Genomic DNA, 16,617 nt, shown 5'->3' with positions numbered 1-16,617 from the left:
TAGATTATTGCTGTCAACAAGTCTTACTGTGTCATACTCATACAGGTGTTAAATCGGTCTGTTCACTTCTAATTAACTAGATGTTGTAATCCCTGTATAATAAAACGTGAATAATGGCTTAAATACCCAATTTACCCAAATAAAAACATTACAAGCAAGAATGTTGTCATTATAAATAACCTAGCGTCACTTATATAACCTTTATGCATTTTATTTGATTTCCAGGCTGTTAATTCTTGGGTTCTATTTTTGGATGCTTAAGAACCTTGATGTGATTTAAAGAGAAACCTGAAAATATTCTCGCTTGTAGCATTTGACAGCGAGATATTGTTATTTCCCTTGAGACAGAATAAAGGTCCGCTTGCAATAAATAATGACAGTTAAGTATTGATGCATGACAAAGGCTAGGTGACATCTCCTGGCAGATTTACTAGCACAGTCAGTGGAAATACCTTGACTGCTGTCCAAATCCTAGCATTTCCTTACAGTATTTCCTTCTTATTATCCCAGATTAGCACAATTTTTTGATACAACTTTTAATTCATATACCAAAAAACTCATGTACTAAATGTAAACATTACTGTCAGATGAAATCCCGAAAAACAAGCAGTATTCCACAAATGGAGTTAATATTATATTGCTTAATTAAATATATTTTCAAATTAATATCTAAAAGCCTCTAAATTTGTCTTACATAGATCACAAAATGAATAAATAAATGTAGACATTTTGATCAAGCGATGAAGACTGCCATACGAATGGCTCCCCCTTGTTTCCATGTTAAGTAATTACAGTTGGCAACACCAAATTTAAACATCACATGAGTTGTTGAGTTTAGAAAGTAATATGCGAAATATCCAATGCATTTCGTTATTTAAAATGTTTATTTTTCTACACCATATGTCCAACCTTTGGTGCAAAATGAACAATTTAATTCTGCACCCCTTCTGCTTCCATAAACTGTTTCTTTTAAGCACCTGTATTGTGTAACAGGGCAAAGAGGAATTTAATTATATATGAATTATGTTATTATATTACATATTATAAATTAAATATAATCTGTCTAAAATCTTTTTAAAATATGTGTATTATACATTTACAAATGATGACAGAATTTTCATTTTTCGGCTGAACTGTACCTTTAAATAAATGAGGAATAAAATCTGATTGCAATGATAATATTTAAAAAAGGAATTCGGTCAAGTATGAATTTTAGATCAGTGATCCTTAAAATATTAAGCCCAAAATAAAAAGACAGTTTGTGTACATTAACCTTTATAGTCCAACAATTGGTACATGATTTTGACAAAAAATCTAAATTAGGTAAAACTAAGATTTACACACCGCACGTCATGTCACGAGGTCACCATCCCTGGTGATCAGGTTTGTTTATGCACCATCTTTAAGTATTTTATTTCCAGCCATCTCTCCTCCTCCATTAGCCAGCTTGCCTGTGTGTGTCTCCTTCTCAGGTGTCTGTCTTGCGACTCTGCAGGATGAGCAGCACGTTTGTGACCCTCGCGGAGGTGCTGGAAGCCAGAGGAGGACCGCTGGAGGAGGACGAGGTCTGGTCCCTCTTGCTGGGCTCGTCCGAATCACTCGTGGACCTTTCCTACAAAGGTAAAACACTGACCCTTGCAGTTTGTTGTTTGGTGCTGGAGTGCTGTCCATTCAATATTGAACGATTGTATTTTTCTAGGTCACAATATCTGCAACATTATAACTCCTGCATCACTGCTCTTGTCAGCGACTGGTACGCTTGCGTTTAAGAACTGTGCGATGACAGATGAGGTGTGTGCCTTCACAGCCCCAGAAATGCTGCAAGGCCGGGCTATCTCAACCCAGCTAGCTATGGAGAAGGTCAGTTTTCTTTCCATCGCCATCATGTGGAATACTTAGCTTGCATATTAATGATTCACTATCATGTTGCATATTGACAGTGATTTACTCCAGATTGTGCTTTTCTATAAAGAGAGTTTACATTTGTCACAGTGTAGATCGAAAAAAAATTCTTTAATTTTGTATTTCTTTCATTTCATTTGATGCATTAGAGAAAGAAGAAATTCATTATTATTTAACGTACAGAAGGACTTAAGGCCTCAGGTATCATTAAAACAATGTTCTTTTTATAATACCATTTTTTTTCAATATTAAGTTCAATATTAATACTAATAACTAATACTACTAATACAAATAACTAATTTACTTATTTAGAGTTGGCTGTTCTCAAATGTTTTCATACTAAAAAGAAGAACGAAGCTTTATGCATGTCAACTATGCTATGCAATATAATACAAAATAACATGCTTCCGAAACCTTGGATGTCCAAATTCGAGTTAGCTTTTTTATATTGGTTGGATATTTGCACAATCCAGTGACAAACATAAAGGGAGACTAATAATATTGACATACATAATAATAAATGAAAATAAATAATTACGAAATATGGAGATACAAGGTTTCAGAAGGACAACATTGATATGTACATCATTAATTCATTTAAATCTCTGAGGAAAAAACATTAATGTCAACAAATAATTTCTCCACTACTTCTTAATAATGATTTATATCTGTGTAACGTCCTTTAGATAATTGTTTATTCTCTTGGAATGACTCTCTATTGGTCAGTTGATTATCATCTTCCTCAAAACCAGGTCAGTTAAAGCACATACAGTAAATCATGGATAAAGCATACTTGTGACAAATAAACCAGTTCCCGACAATGTGCTAAAAATGATTTATCTGCCTGTTCAGCCCATTCAGCTAAGTGACTCTCTGAACTGCCTTCTCCTGAGCATGTGTGAGGACATGGCCCACCGACGAGCAAACCTGAACTCCATCCTGGAGGTGTGTGAATCACACCACAAAGCCTCTCTCCTGCCTCCTCCAAATAAAGTCATTAAACAGCTGGTGGAGGATGTCTTCCAAGATTCTGTGAGACCAATTTAAAGTTCAAAACCTAGCTATTTAACAAAATAATCAAATTTGATATCACAAGATCTTGTTTTCCAGATGGACCGTGCTGCTTTACCTGAGAACGTTGTGCAATTGAGTGGCAAGAGTCAGATGATCAGAGAAAGACTTCACGGTAGGAACACTTAAAGTATTGTAAAATAAATAAAATAAGTAAACTGTTAATGAATATGCTTGCAACTCGGGCTGAGCAGAGAAAAAAGCAATTAATATTTTTTTTAAAGGTCCCATTCCACACGATCACATTTTTCAACCTTTAGTTAGTGTGTAATGTTGTTGTTAGAGCATAAACAATACCTGGAAAATGATAAAGCTCAAGTTCAGTGCCAAGCGAGCTATTGTCTTTAACATAATTCGCTTTTCAAGGACTACAGAGAACGACTGGAATCGGACTACAGCCCTCTACTTCTCGGGTATATGATGTCACCATTCCAAGTGCCATAATAACCTCCGCCCGGATTAATACGCCAAAAAAGGGGCGAGGCCTTCCTTAGAGAAGAGGAAGAGAGTTGTTATCAGAGATTGTATACATTTGACTGAGCTACGCGCTAAACTACTTTCACTTTCATCACAGTTCTACAGCTGATAATAAGAATTCAGCTACACACATTCTAACATTACCAACGGTCAAATAACAGCTTCCATGACTTTAACATCGGCTGTGAAAGCTATTCTGTGTAATACACTGATATTGTGTATGTGTGTGCGTGCGTGCGCATACCTCTTAAACACTTCTATGAAACGTCCTTTGAAGTCCTGCTTGCAAATGTCTCCTGGTCAATCTGCTTGTTTTATTATCCAACTCGGGTCCAATATAAAGGGGCAAAACTAACTCTTCTTTTATTAGTGTTAATTAATATGACCGGTCTTACGCCATTCGGTCCGGTGTCATATCCCTCAACATAGTCTGAAAAAAATTGCGATCTCTAACAAAGATTGACGTTTGCACATGCACTTGCAGACCTCTGTTACACTTCGATCGATCCGCATGTTTTTAACTGATGAAGTGAAGTTTACATCCTTGCAACTGTTTACCAATCAGAGCGTTTCGGAAGGAGGGAGTTTATATAGACCTGAAGAAATCAAGCCTTTTTATTAGAAGAGGAACAGCGGAGAACAGTATACTTGAAATATGTGAAATATAAAGCGTTTTTTTTTTATTAGCAACATGAACATCCATTGTTGAACACCCAAAAAACATAATCAAAGCCTCTAAAACAGCAAAAGACTGGCTCCTTTAATGCTGTCAATTCAATGTCGATTCTGGAAAGCTGTGAATATTTTTTTTTCTTTTATGTTTCGTTTGTTTTAGAAGTAATGCATTGTGACGTGTATACATGATTTAAGGTTCAAAAACGCTGTATTTTCCTCATACCATATCTCCTCTTTGCTCCGCCTCTCTGACACGCACAGATTTTTTACAAAGCTCATCACTCTGAAAAGTGAGGTGTGCTATGATTGGCCAGTTAACCAGTGTGTAGTGATTGTACGAATACTGCAAGCGTGTGATTATAATGTGTGACGATTCAAATCGGTTGAGGTGTGAACTGAATCGCAATTCATACCGAATTCCATGCAAGGGGCCCCGTGGTATATTTAGATCGAAATAGCTCATTCTTAGGTAATAAAAACATAACACTTCATTACATAAGGTCTTTATGCACCTCTGAAGACATAGTTATCTATATTATATTGTATTTCTGTCAATAGATCCTCCAAAAAATTACACACTGGACCTTTGAATAATTTAAATGAGCTACTGCATGCTAAACCCAGCTCCTTTGGTAAAGCTTTGATAAATATGCACAGAAGCTGATGTAACAGTATTAATCAAAGCACTTCACGTCACATGCAACAGTGTTCAGCAATGTTGCCCTTCTGACTTAAACTGTTTCCTTCCCTCAACCTTTTAATGCTAATCCAGACATGTTCCTTGTTTTAAAATGTTTGTCCTGAAACTCAAATTGGTAATACCCTGTAGGTTTGACCGACATGTGCGTAAGAAAGCATCGCTGTTCTTGAAAAATACTGTGCTCAATTGGATTAAGGGTTTAACCTAAACCCAACATGGGATTAAAAAAAGTTGTAATTGGTCTTCAAGCATTGATGCTTACATGCGAAACCTTAATGAAGACTGTAGCACTGTTTGTTTTGTAAGCTTTCCAGAAGTATTTCTGTACGGATACAATGTAGTGACGACAGGTTTGTGATGAGATTTTATTGTTGGGCAGGTAAGCGTGGACCGTATCCTGGTTATACGGAGGGGAGTGTGGCTACAGGAGAGACACGCAGACTTTCTCTCGACTCTGAGCTGAAGCAAGGTGGGAATTTGGTTCCATATTCAGTGAATTCTGTTTAGCTAAAGACTTATTATCTCATTTCTCCTTTTGTTTTTCAAGACGTGTTCCATAACAAACAATCCTGGTCTCTCAGAAGCAGACCTAGTCAGACCGCAACCTTCCAGGGCACGCCTAACAGGTTAGCAGTTCTGTTGTGTTCTTTTTAAAGATTTGTCAGGTTACCTGCTATACAACCCTGGGCTATGTCAGTCTGTGATGAGGGAGAATCAATGCTTTGGTATCCCAGAAATCCAGCGGGACTTCAACACAGACGAAGCACAAGTTGCTGGCTGTCACAGAGTTCGTACCTCAGTGTTCCCAATAAAAGTGAAGCCCGACTTTCCAGTCCTTGTATTACTGTGAGTGACTCTGCCGTCAACCTCTCTCAAAAAAAGACGAAGGTAGGTGCTCAGTGTCTTTGATGCTCGATGTTTAGTCAAGTCCACATCTACTACACTGTCTTATGTGCTATATATCATAGACTCTTTGTTTAGTTGTTGGTCATCTATCCTCATGTCTTCATTTTAGAGCCTTGGACCTGAGTTTTCCAGAATGACAGATGAACCTCAAATTGTTTTGGAGCTGCCTGGATCTATAGTGGTAAGTTTTAGCATTTATAATGTATATAACAACATTGTGTATAATTTTCACTTCAGTATTATACCGTATATGCAGAATACAATACATGGGTGCACAATCGTAGTATGTCTTTTTTAACCCTTTTTTCTCTCCCGATCGATACAGTCAAAGAAGGGCAAGTCTGGTTTGTCTCAAAGAGAAGTTAACGTGATCATGCCCAATGAGCAGTGTGTGGTGGTGAAATGTGACATCAGGTCTCGTGGTAGAGATGTCTTTGACATGGTTGTGGCTCATGCGAACCTTGTGGAGCACTTTTACTTTGGCCTTGCTTTCATTGATGGTAAATGAAGCCTTTTATAGTACATGAATATGTAGTCCAAGCAGTCTGCGTAACAATAAGCACAAATTATTATTATGAAATTATAGTTATTATTAACTGTTCATATATATTCACATAATATGAATCACTCATTTTTTCCCAACTTTTGTGCATTTTTAAATCACTATTTTAATGGATTTGTTTTATTTTGTGAATAAGTTTATGCATGAAAATATATTTAAATGCTAATATGTTTATGTTGTTCTTTTCATTATTACTCTCAAATTAAAGATTTTAATGTAGCCTTTACAGGTTTTACAAGAATCATTGTGTTTGCATTTTACAATGTTTTTCTTCATAATTGTTTTAAACATTGATTTGCGTTTTTCTATTGCAGATGGTGAATATTTCTTTTTGGACCAAGAGACAAAAGTCTCCAAAGTTGCACCAGATTCCTGGAAGAAAGTGGCTTCTGCAACATTTACCCTTTTTCTCCGTGTCAAATTTTTTCCTGATGACATTTCCTATATATTGTATGTACTGCAGTTTGCTGTATTACAGTATGTGATGAAAAATGTTTTGAATATCAGTTTCATGGACATTATCTCTAATAGTTTGTTTGTTTTCTTCAATAAAGGCATAGACTTACCCGTCACCAATACTATCTCCAGCTGAGGAGGGATATACTGGAGGACAGAGTGTATTGTAATGAAGAGATGGCTTTGTTTCTCGCTGCGCTGGCTCTGCAGGCTGAGTTCGGAGATTACATGTCCGATGTGAGTCAGATATTATTATGATCTTCTCGCTAGACCTACAGTATACTCTTTATAACACACTGATGTTTCCAGGTTTATGGGAAGAACTATTTCCAGATGGAGCAGTACATCTCTAGGAGAGTTATAGAGAAAGTGCCCTTGCCCTGTTTAAGAGACGAGTTGCCAAGGTTGCATGCCAATAATGTCCAGATTCTTCCAGAGGAGGCAGAGATGGAGTTTCTAAAGGTATCTTTGATTTAACAATTATTGAAAAGGCCGACTTTTAATCAAATAAGTTCAGATTAATGTCTTTTTAAAAAGCACTTTAATGTTGCCTGCGTTTTTTTTCTGGTCTTCGTTGGAGTAACTAATAATGGCGCTCGGCATAAAAGTGCGTTTCTAAAACCAACAAACATGGTCTTTACAGCTAATGTCTTCACAGTCAATGTTTTTTGTGCTTTATTAGATTGCCCAGCAGCTACCAGAGTATGGGGTCCTGTTTCACCGTGTAGCCCGTGAAAAAAAACCTGTTATTGGAGAGCTGATATTGGGAATTTGTGCCAAAGGAATTATGGTCTACGAAGTAAAGAGCAATTGTCGTATATTAAGCCGCAAATTTCATTGGTCGGAGACAGACAGTCTTTCAGCGAGTGTAAGTTTACTTTTGCGTTTGTACACAGTAGATTGTATGTTTGTTTAGGTCAGGTGTGTTATTTCATCGTATTAGGTTTTGATATGTTCCACTAATTTTCCACAGAGAAGAAAACTCACCATTGAGTGTAGTCCGAGTGGTAAGAAGCATTCGTTTGTGACAGAGAGCTCAAAGATCGCACAATATCTGCTGAACCTCTGCTCAGCTCAGCACAAGTTTCACAGTGAGATGACCTCTCGACAACTCGCCTACTGTTTGGCCTCAGGTGGCTTTTCTTTTTAAATCATTTAAATAGAATAATAATTTAATGTAATGATAAATGATAACATAACATTATGTATCATTAGAATAATTTAACGATATTATCATTATTAAGGTATAAAGCCTTTCTCATTGCAAATGTTTATTGGCTCTTAAAATGGACTAATTTTGAACAAAATATCAAGTTTGCAAACTCATGGTTGTCATTCATTTAAAGTTGTTTTTGAATCATGATTTAAATTAACAGAATTTCTTGGAGTGTATTTGCTGTTAAAGTCTATAATATTTCACCCTAGATGACAACGTTGCAAAATACACGTCAATATTTCGAGCACGGCACAATCAGATAAAGAGGCTCTCTTGCTCTGAGATCATGCTCAATAATGTTGGTTTGAATGCCTTGCCGAACGACACCATGAGCAGGTCCTGCGACGATCTGTCAGCGAAGATCGGGGTCCGGATACGACAACAGAGCGACAATATCGTTCCTGAACAGAGTGGTCTGAGTGAACTGAAAGACCAGAGTCAAAGCTCCAGGTCTGTCAATAAAGTGCTCTGCTCATAAATGAAATTGAAATGTAAGGTCTGACAGCCGTATTAAAGGCTCATCGGGCTGATCTTTTCTTTCCTCAGCCCGCTGGACACTTTCAGTTCCCCGATCTATCGCATCATGTCCAACCTCTCTCTGCAGAAGCAGGACTCTGAAGCTAATTCCACCACTTCATCTATAAGAGGTACATGGTTTGATTCCTAACAAATATATAGCAAAAAGTATATAATATACTCTGAATGCACTGTAAGTCACTTTGGATAAAACTGTCTACCAAATATTAATGTCATTGGTTACTTATTGAGTAATACTATTTGAAAGTATTTATTTAACATTTGTTTTAATCGTTTTTTTTTTAAAGTTATTTAATTTTACGTATTCAATTTAAAGTATTTTAATTGTTTTATTGGTTACAGTGGACACTCCGACAAAAACAACTCCAGAAAGAGAAATCATATGTGTTACTCTTAAGAAAGATCCCAAACTTGGTTGTGGTAAGTAAAACCAATTACCAATAAAAAAAAAAGTTTTGCATATTTTGATTGTCTTGAAAATGTTCTGTCACTGTTCCTGTGAAGGTTTTGTAATAGTTGGGGAGGACAACACAGGAAAATTAGATCTTGGAATTTTCATCGCATCAATCGTTCCTGACGGACCAGCCGATAAAGATGGCAGGATCAGACCAGGTAAACTTCTGAGCCTATTTTCTTTTTTTACTCCAAAAGACAAATGACTCAGTCCCTCTTGTGAATATTCAGGTGGTCGGTTGATCTCTCTGAATAAGATCAGTCTAGAGGGAGTGACGTTTAATACAGCGGCTTCCATACTGCAGAACAGTCCAGATGAAGTGGAGCTCATAGTGTCCCAACCCAAGCGTACGTCTTGATTAATAGATCTAAAAAAATGTATTACTGATTGTGAAGTCTAATTGACAGCTAACCGCTGAATCAAATATGTATTAATGATAGAGGACTTTCGGGATAGCAAGACCTCTTTGGCCACATGCAATCTGGGGATGATGCTGGAAAGAGGCTTTGACTCCCAAAGCTCCCTGAATGCAGAGTACAGGCCTGTTATGGAGGAACTGGAAGAGACGCTTTCCAACATCATGGCTCCCAAAATGGGAAAAAGGCTACATGTACCTGTGGTGCGCATCTTGGACATGCAGGTGTGACTCACTACACTTTATTGTACAGTTTACTTGTCAACACCTGACCGAAGCAAAATAACCTGTTGGTTCTTTTTTACTCAGGATGAGATGTCCAACACCTTTAACATGAAGCCAGGTGAGGTCACCTACATCGAGCTCAGAAAGATCAACGGCAGTTTGGGAATCAGCGTCGCTGTGAGTTTCTTTTTATTTGTTGGCATTTTCAATCGTGGATGATGAAACGATTGACTGTTGGTGGTTTTAGGGAGGAATCAACACCAATGTACGTCATGGAGGAATTTATATCAAGAATGTGATGCCAGGAGGAGCGGCAGATCAAGATGGAAGAATACAAATCGGTAAAGATTATTTCCTGAACTTTCAAAATACTGTTTTAAAGATGTCATTTTTGAAAACTGCTTTATCAATACTGTATATGTGAGATTTGTGAGTGTGTTCTGTAAGTATTGTCAACCCGTTATGACAAAACAAATGACCCATTGTTCCAGTTTTAATGTGACCCCGACATGCAAATGAGCATGAATATGTAACATCCGGATTGGATGTGACTTTAAATTGATGTTGACAGTTCGATGATGTGGTGTGTGTGACAGGTGACAGGCTTCTGGAGGTGGACGGCTGTAACCTGCGTGGCATTACCCACAGGCAGGCGGTAGAATGCCTGAAGAGAACAGGAGAGGTACTGTCACAGTCATTTAAAGGCACAATTCACCCAAAAAATTAAATGGGCTTTTACTCATCCTTAAGTCTGCAAAGCCGTTTACTGATGTTTTTTAAGTAGAAAATATTCGGAATGCAAAAATATACAAAATATACACATATTAGAGAATAAACATAGTACAAAATATACACACCATGGGCCTTATTCATAAAACATTCATAAATATATTCGTAAATTGCGCATAATACAGACCTTCTCGAACACTTTCCTCCGGATTCACAAATACTTAATAATCGTCAGATTTTGTAGTAAAATGTGTGTATTAATGAACATGCACGCTAATTCACAGTAAGCATAATCCAGCTATGAATTACAGCTAAATGTGTATCTAGGAATGCTGGAATCCTCTGGACTCATTCTCTGGTTTGGCTACAGTTGCAGAAATGCATAACATACTCATAGGCTATATGCTTACCAAAAAATTCATCAATTAAACTTTGTCTACCAAAGCGTTTTAGCCAGTGAAAATAATAATACCTGGTGCTCTTCTGAAAACGACCAGCTTGTGGTGCTTGAGAACACTTGTGGTATGGAGCAGGTGTACATTTCTTTCGTACCAACTAACATTTTGAAATTACAAGCATTTTCAAGAAAAAGAAAATTTAAGTAAAAATGACTTAACGAACCATTTATATAAAATATTGTTGCTCGTGTTTCATGAATGAGGCCCAATATATGCACAATAGATACACACAATGCACAATGTAGTTGTTATAGTGGAGATGTGTGGAAGTGTCTATAGGGGTATAATGTGTTTAGTTTGTGACCTTTTAAATGCAACCCTTGTATCAATTCCGTCAAGTACACAAGTTGAGAAAACAATATGTGTTGGTTGTTATTTTTGTCGGGGCTAATGAGATTTTCTGGGATATGACGCAGAGCTGTGCGTCGCCATACAGACACACTGTAACACTTAAGCTGGCCAATTTCCACCCCCACGCATTAGATAATTAACCAGACATGACTGCATCCCAGACCGACATCCCACATCCTTGTTTCTTGTCATGCATTCATTCATTTTTGTGTGGATGGATTTTAATTTCAGGTTGTGAGTCTGGTTCTGGAGAGAGAGCTTGCAGTGGTACTGGACACTTCTAGTGCCTCATCCACATTAGAAAGAGAGAGATCCTCTTCACCCCTCAGCGCACAGAGCACACCCACCCCCCAGAGGAGAGATGTCGCCATGGAAACGCCCTTGTCTGTCCGAGCCAAGGACTTCAGCTTTGTGTCAAATGGTGAGACGGAGCTCAGAGAGGGGGAGAGAGTCTTCTAGAAAGCATTTCAAGTGAATCTGACAGCAAACCTCTGCTAACCGCCAGACCCGCATAACTCAAAGATCAAGCCAAATATAGATCTTGTCCACATGATGATTTCAGAATCTAAAATGGTTATCTTTTGTTTAAACAAAGCTTTTCATAATTTTTCAATTTAAAGCCTTACCGAATACCAGTACAAAATGAAAGTACTATATATAGACATAATAAAAATGTCTAACATTTATAACAAACATATAAAAATGATATAAAAACGCATGAAAAATCAAGAATAATAGCATAATATAACAAAGTGTGTCTTGTCCTGTCTGTGTGACAGAAATCACCATGGAGGTGATTCTTCAGAGGAGTTCGGGTGGTCTGGGCTTCAGTTTTGTCATTTCGTCGTTGTGTCCTGATGAGGGCAGCATGGTACATATTAAGCGCCTTTTTCCTGGTCAGCCTGCAGGTGATTGTGGGCTTCTAAAGGAGGGAGATGTTATCCTGGCTATCAATGGAGAATCTGTTAGAGGCCTGTCCTATGAGGTAATGCATGTTATGTATCATTTATAAAGACATTGTGAATTGTTATGTTTTTATTACCTTAGAATGAGCTATTTCTATCTACATTCACCGCGGGTCCCCTTGCATGGAATTCATCATGTTGTTTCTACAGTAGCCCTAAACAGACGAACTACTCTACAGAATGTTATCTCATTCGGTAAAGAAGTGAAAATGCCTCAGCATCTTAGTTCTGTGCAGCCACTGTAGTGCTTCTTAAGGGAGGGTGGAGTGAGCCTTCGGCTGCAATTTGCAATATCACCGCTAGATGTCGCTAAAATCTCCATTTTGCTCTGTTAAATTCAATCCTTCGTGATACACATGTATTTCCATTACCACAGGAAGTTCTGCATCTCCTCCAGAAATCTCCATCTGAGGTTAGGCTGTCAGTTTGCAGGCCCTCACATGAACGCAGAGATATTGACACTTCACTGGTAACATCTTTTTTTCCATCTTCCATGCATAATACTGTTTTTTGTAACATCTTTTTTGCATTTAAAAACTTCACATCCCTCTTTGACAGAATCTTGCAGCGCCTCCAAACCGTGCACTGAGATCCAAGTCTTTAGACCTACAAGCGAGGTCTGTCGCCCCCGACTTTAGTGAACTCCTTAAGAAGAGAGCCATAGAGATGGCCCCAAAGAAAGCTGCATTTCCTGAGAAAACCCAAGAGATCCCAGCGAATCTAGCGAGCCAAGATAGCAAGCCGCAGGATAAATCTACATCAACCCCTCCATCACCACCTTCCCTTCCATCCCCAAGTGAAGCTGGAGAAACAAAACCTTCTGCCGCGGTGGAGGAGGAGAATGAGAGCAAATCCTCGCTCTCAACCCCATCGACTGTTACAACCATCAACACAGAAACATCTTCAGTCACTCCTGAAGCAGCCATAACAGCCAATCAGGAAGAGTCAAAAAACAATACTAGGTATAGATCCTCATGGTTTCTCTTGTGCTAGTATCGTATGGAGATAATAAATATATTTGTAAGTCTTGTTATCTGTTTCCAGTCACACCAATGAAGGTATAGAGGAGAGCATAGCAGGGTTCATAGCAAATGGTCTAAGAGTCGTATCAAGTGAGGAATACTTGTCCATCACCAGCACATTACCCGTCTTCAAACATCTGCTTCCTCCACCACCCTTTTCTCCATCACCACGAAGCACACCCCCACCCTACCAAGAAGTACCTCCAAAACACTCTCCACCAGAAACTAAACCGCCTCCCCAGTCCACTGCTCTCTCAACCAGCAACAATGGCTGGGACGATGAAGATGAAGGTGATGAATGTCCCGCAAAGGTAAGACAGAGTGTGTAGGTCCATAGAATGTGTCTTTTAAAAAGTCAATACTGTAAAATGCATGTAAACATGTTTGTTTGTTTTGTAGGATATCTTGAAGGAGTTCGAACTGACTGTCTCGCTCACCAAATCGTGGTGTGGCAGTTTTGGTTTTACCATTACCAGGAGTAAACTGGACAACTGCTATTACATCCAGGGTGTCCTGGATAATCCAGCCAAGTCAGACGGCAGACTGAGAGCAGGAGACAGACTTGTTATGGTACAGCTTCTGAGTTTTCACTATTGTACTTATTTGGCAAAACGTTGTGCTTACAAGGTGTTCGATTGCAGAAAACGCATTCATCGCATAAATTGTTTGAATAAATAAAAAGTGTTTAGATTGAATGGAAATTGTGTCTTTTGTTTTGTAGGTAAACGGCCTCTACGTTACTAATGTGACGGATGAGATGGCTATTAGCGTTCTCAGGTCCTCCTCTAAAAGACTGCACATGGTGCTCGGCAGAGCTGTGCAAAATCTTCTGCCTCCACCACCTCCTGACACACTTCAAGACATTGTCATATCCAAAACTCCTTCCGGTCTGCTAGGTGAGAAAATGCTGTATAATACACTTATTAAAAAAAGGGTTTTATTAAAAAATATGTTTATTTCTTTATTTATGTATTTCTTTATTTTGTCTGCTGTCTAAAGCTATGGTGCCTTTTGAATAAAAACTAATATAGATAGATGGATGGAAGGATGGAAGGAAAGACAGAAAGAATGAGCATTTTGCTTTGATCTGTGCAGGTATCAAGCTCACGGGCGGCATTGGCAGTAAGTGGCAGGGAATTTATGTCCTTGAGGTGGTGCCAAACTCACCTGCTTGTGACGAGGGCAGCATCCAGCCAAATGACAAGATTGTTTACATCTGTGGGAGATGCACCCTGGGAATGACACTGGAAGATGCAGTAAAAGTGTGTGAGGGGGCTCCACGCAGAGTCACTTTAAAAGCCCTGAGGTGAGAGTGGATTTATTTAGGTTCATGTATGGTAAGAAATATTTTGTACATTTTTTCCTCACATAACATGTTTATTTTTTCTTGTTCCAGAGATGATCAACCTGTGATACCAAAAGGTAAATGGAGTGGTATGTGTTTTATGGTGTGTTTATTTTATTGAATACAATTGAGAGACAACAAATAATAATATTAATTTCAATTAAATATAAAATAAATGGTTATTTTATAACCAAACACAAACCAGAAAGTTAACTTTGGGCCAGGTGCGTATTATGTATGATGAAACCATCTATTGGCTGAATCATTTTGTAAACAAATCCAGCTTTAAAAGCTTTAAAAAGACGGAATAAAAGAAATATAATATAAATAAAATACAAAAATGTGTCATCGTTTATTCACCCTCACATTCTTCAAAACCTGAATATGACTCTTTTTTTCCTGAAACACAAATGAAGATATTTTGGGGGATGTTTTGTGGCCATACAATGGAAATCAAAAGGGGCCAAAGTTGTTTGTTACCAGCGTTCTTAAAAATATATTTTGTTCTTCAAAAGAAAAAAATTGTACAGGTTTGTGTGTCTGTTGCAATTTTGAGTCATTTATGATTGTATGCAGTTATATAGTCTTTAACGTTCCCGTGGGCAAAATCTCTGGTTGTCCGTGGTGTGTGTTTTCTCGGGGTGTGTGAAGGCCTAGGTTGTGCTGCAGTGGCCGGTCATGATCGAAGTGTTTCAGTCTGGTCTAAACTGACAGAAATGCTCGAGATGTGGTCCGCAGCAGCCCGGCCTTTCCCTGCTCGCTTCACTGGGCATTCACATACCATCGCTGTCAGGCCTGAATATACTAAACATGTATTCTGTCAGCATAGTGCTGGAATGACTGGATGTTACGTTTGCTGTTCATAAAGAACAGCAAACTGTATTAAGCTTTCCTGTAGCTCAGTGGTAAGAGCATTGCGTTAACAATGCAAGGTTGTGGGTTCATGTAGCAGACACTTTTCAAAGTGACTTAAAGGGATAGTTCACTTGAAAATGAAAATTCTCTCATCATTTACTCTTCCTCAGATTGTTGAAACCTGTAAAAATGTATTTGTTCTTCTAAACAGAAAGGAAGATATTTGGATAAATGTCAGTAACAAAACAGATCTCGTCCCCCATTGACTCCGATAGTATCTATTTTCCTACTTTGGCAGTAAATGGTGAATGAGATCTGTTTGGTTACTGACATTCTTCCAAATATCTTCTTTTCTGTTTAGAAGAACAACAACATTTTTACAGGTTTGCAGCAATCTGAGGGTGATTAAATGATGACAGAATTTTCATTTTGGGGAGAACTTTCCCTTTAAAAGGCAGCATTTATCATTTTAAAAGCAGAAATAGAGGAGAAACGAAACGGTATTAAATATTTTTTGTTTGTTTGATATTGATATTAATAAAGTTCAACAATAGCAAGGTATTAGTCACTGACTATTTCTCTTCTCCAGGTCTGTTTGAATGGCAGGATAAGAAGTTCTTCCCTTACCTGCAAGATCATAGCTCACCTGACGTGGAAGCAGTCCCTACAGAAGGTAAAGACTTTGTTTCTCCGTGTCTGTTGTCTGGGAGTTGTGGCATTAGCTGTGTGTGTCGACAGACGCGGAATGTCCCGCTCAGAGGGCAGCGGGTGCAGGATTAATTATTACCGAGTGACACGGCCTCCTCTGGCCGATCAAAGTGCCTTTTCCTTGTGTCTGACGAATAAAGGCCAGCTCATCTAGAGGGCATCCGGGTTGCTAGGAGACCGCTGGCCAGGAGGTCCGAAAGAGCTGGAAAAGGCGAGCATAGTTTACCTACAGTAGCAAGGAGCGGGTCAACGACACAACTGGGCTCAAAATGACAGCGAAGGAGGGGGATAGTCGTGAGTTTGGGACGTGTTTGTGCTCTTGAGGTTTTGTTTAGGAGGAATGAAAAGAATTTGGGTTGGTTTTGTTATCATTTATGATTTTTTGATCAAAAGCATGATCTCTCTCGCTCTCTCTCTCTTGTCATTTATAGGTAAACCTGCTGCTGAGGGTGCCCTGCGATTCAGGAAGAGGCTGTCTGTGACATCAGAGCAGGAGGTAACTTTTCCTCTCCCTAAACTTCGACTTATAACATGGGAAGTAATCTAACTTATTATTCTATATTATTTTATCTGGTCTTCACATTTTTC

General features: G+C 38.4%; 1 protein-coding gene and 2 long non-coding RNA genes across 6 annotated transcripts in view; 1 reads left to right on the top strand and 2 right to left on the bottom strand.

Moving 5' to 3' along the window:
• Positions 1-16,617, top strand: part of ptpn20 (protein tyrosine phosphatase non-receptor type 20) — a 34,405-nt gene that overhangs the window by 1,544 nt on the left and 16,244 nt on the right. The window contains exons 2-36 of one of the 3 annotated variants that reach the window (XM_056761092.1): positions 1,473-1,620; positions 1,700-1,860; positions 2,589-2,654; positions 2,755-2,934; positions 3,013-3,088; positions 5,205-5,294; positions 5,373-5,451; positions 5,560-5,713; positions 5,841-5,912; positions 6,057-6,231; positions 6,608-6,743; positions 6,848-6,986; positions 7,059-7,211; positions 7,432-7,617; positions 7,723-7,882; positions 8,175-8,415; positions 8,512-8,612; positions 8,845-8,922; positions 9,007-9,114; positions 9,187-9,303; positions 9,397-9,596; positions 9,681-9,773; positions 9,844-9,937; positions 10,193-10,278; positions 11,366-11,555; positions 11,914-12,119; positions 12,476-12,568; positions 12,658-13,061; positions 13,144-13,432; positions 13,521-13,691; positions 13,843-14,017; positions 14,217-14,427; positions 14,518-14,543; positions 15,911-15,994; positions 16,461-16,525. In XM_056761092.1, the coding sequence (XP_056617070.1) occupies positions 1,497-1,620; positions 1,700-1,860; positions 2,589-2,654; positions 2,755-2,934; positions 3,013-3,088; positions 5,205-5,294; positions 5,373-5,451; positions 5,560-5,713; positions 5,841-5,912; positions 6,057-6,231; positions 6,608-6,743; positions 6,848-6,986; positions 7,059-7,211; positions 7,432-7,617; positions 7,723-7,882; positions 8,175-8,415; positions 8,512-8,612; positions 8,845-8,922; positions 9,007-9,114; positions 9,187-9,303; positions 9,397-9,596; positions 9,681-9,773; positions 9,844-9,937; positions 10,193-10,278; positions 11,366-11,555; positions 11,914-12,119; positions 12,476-12,568; positions 12,658-13,061; positions 13,144-13,432; positions 13,521-13,691; positions 13,843-14,017; positions 14,217-14,427; positions 14,518-14,543; positions 15,911-15,994; positions 16,461-16,525 (4,983 nt within the window). In that variant the 5' untranslated portion in view covers positions 1,473-1,496. Of the gene's footprint in view, positions 1-1,472; positions 1,621-1,699; positions 2,104-2,588; positions 2,655-2,754; positions 2,935-3,012; positions 3,089-5,204; positions 5,295-5,372; positions 5,452-5,559; positions 5,714-5,840; positions 5,913-6,056; positions 6,232-6,607; positions 6,744-6,847; positions 6,987-7,058; positions 7,212-7,431; positions 7,618-7,722; positions 7,883-8,174; positions 8,416-8,511; positions 8,613-8,844; positions 8,923-9,006; positions 9,115-9,186; positions 9,304-9,396; positions 9,597-9,680; positions 9,774-9,843; positions 9,938-10,192; positions 10,279-11,365; positions 11,556-11,913; positions 12,120-12,475; positions 12,569-12,657; positions 13,062-13,143; positions 13,433-13,520; positions 13,692-13,842; positions 14,018-14,216; positions 14,428-14,517; positions 14,544-15,910; positions 15,995-16,460; positions 16,526-16,617 lie in introns of those variants that run through there. The other 2 variants (XM_056761093.1, XM_056761094.1) reach the window with 2 other exon arrangements.
• LOC130431878 (uncharacterized) lies at positions 2,803-4,827 on the bottom strand. The gene is made up of 3 exons (XR_008908354.1): positions 3,271-4,827; positions 3,032-3,097; positions 2,803-2,932 (listed from the first exon to the last, which is right to left on the bottom strand). It is a non-coding gene; the product is annotated as an uncharacterized LOC130431878 (long non-coding RNA).
• On the bottom strand, positions 10,072-16,519 carry LOC130431877 (uncharacterized). Of its 2 annotated transcripts, none has more exons than XR_008908352.1 (3): positions 15,949-16,519; positions 14,289-14,422; positions 10,072-10,260 (listed from the first exon to the last, which is right to left on the bottom strand). It is a non-coding gene; the product is annotated as an uncharacterized LOC130431877 (long non-coding RNA). The 2 variants fall into 2 exon arrangements; XR_008908353.1 differs by having other exon boundaries at positions 15,968-16,519.

This window comes from Triplophysa dalaica, chromosome 11, assembly GCF_015846415.1.
Source record: "Triplophysa dalaica isolate WHDGS20190420 chromosome 11, ASM1584641v1, whole genome shotgun sequence".
Classification (NCBI taxonomy): domain Eukaryota; kingdom Metazoa; phylum Chordata; class Actinopteri; order Cypriniformes; family Nemacheilidae; genus Triplophysa; species Triplophysa dalaica.
Note: the sequence above shows the minus strand (reverse complement) of the source record. Positions and strands in the feature narration are given on the sequence as shown.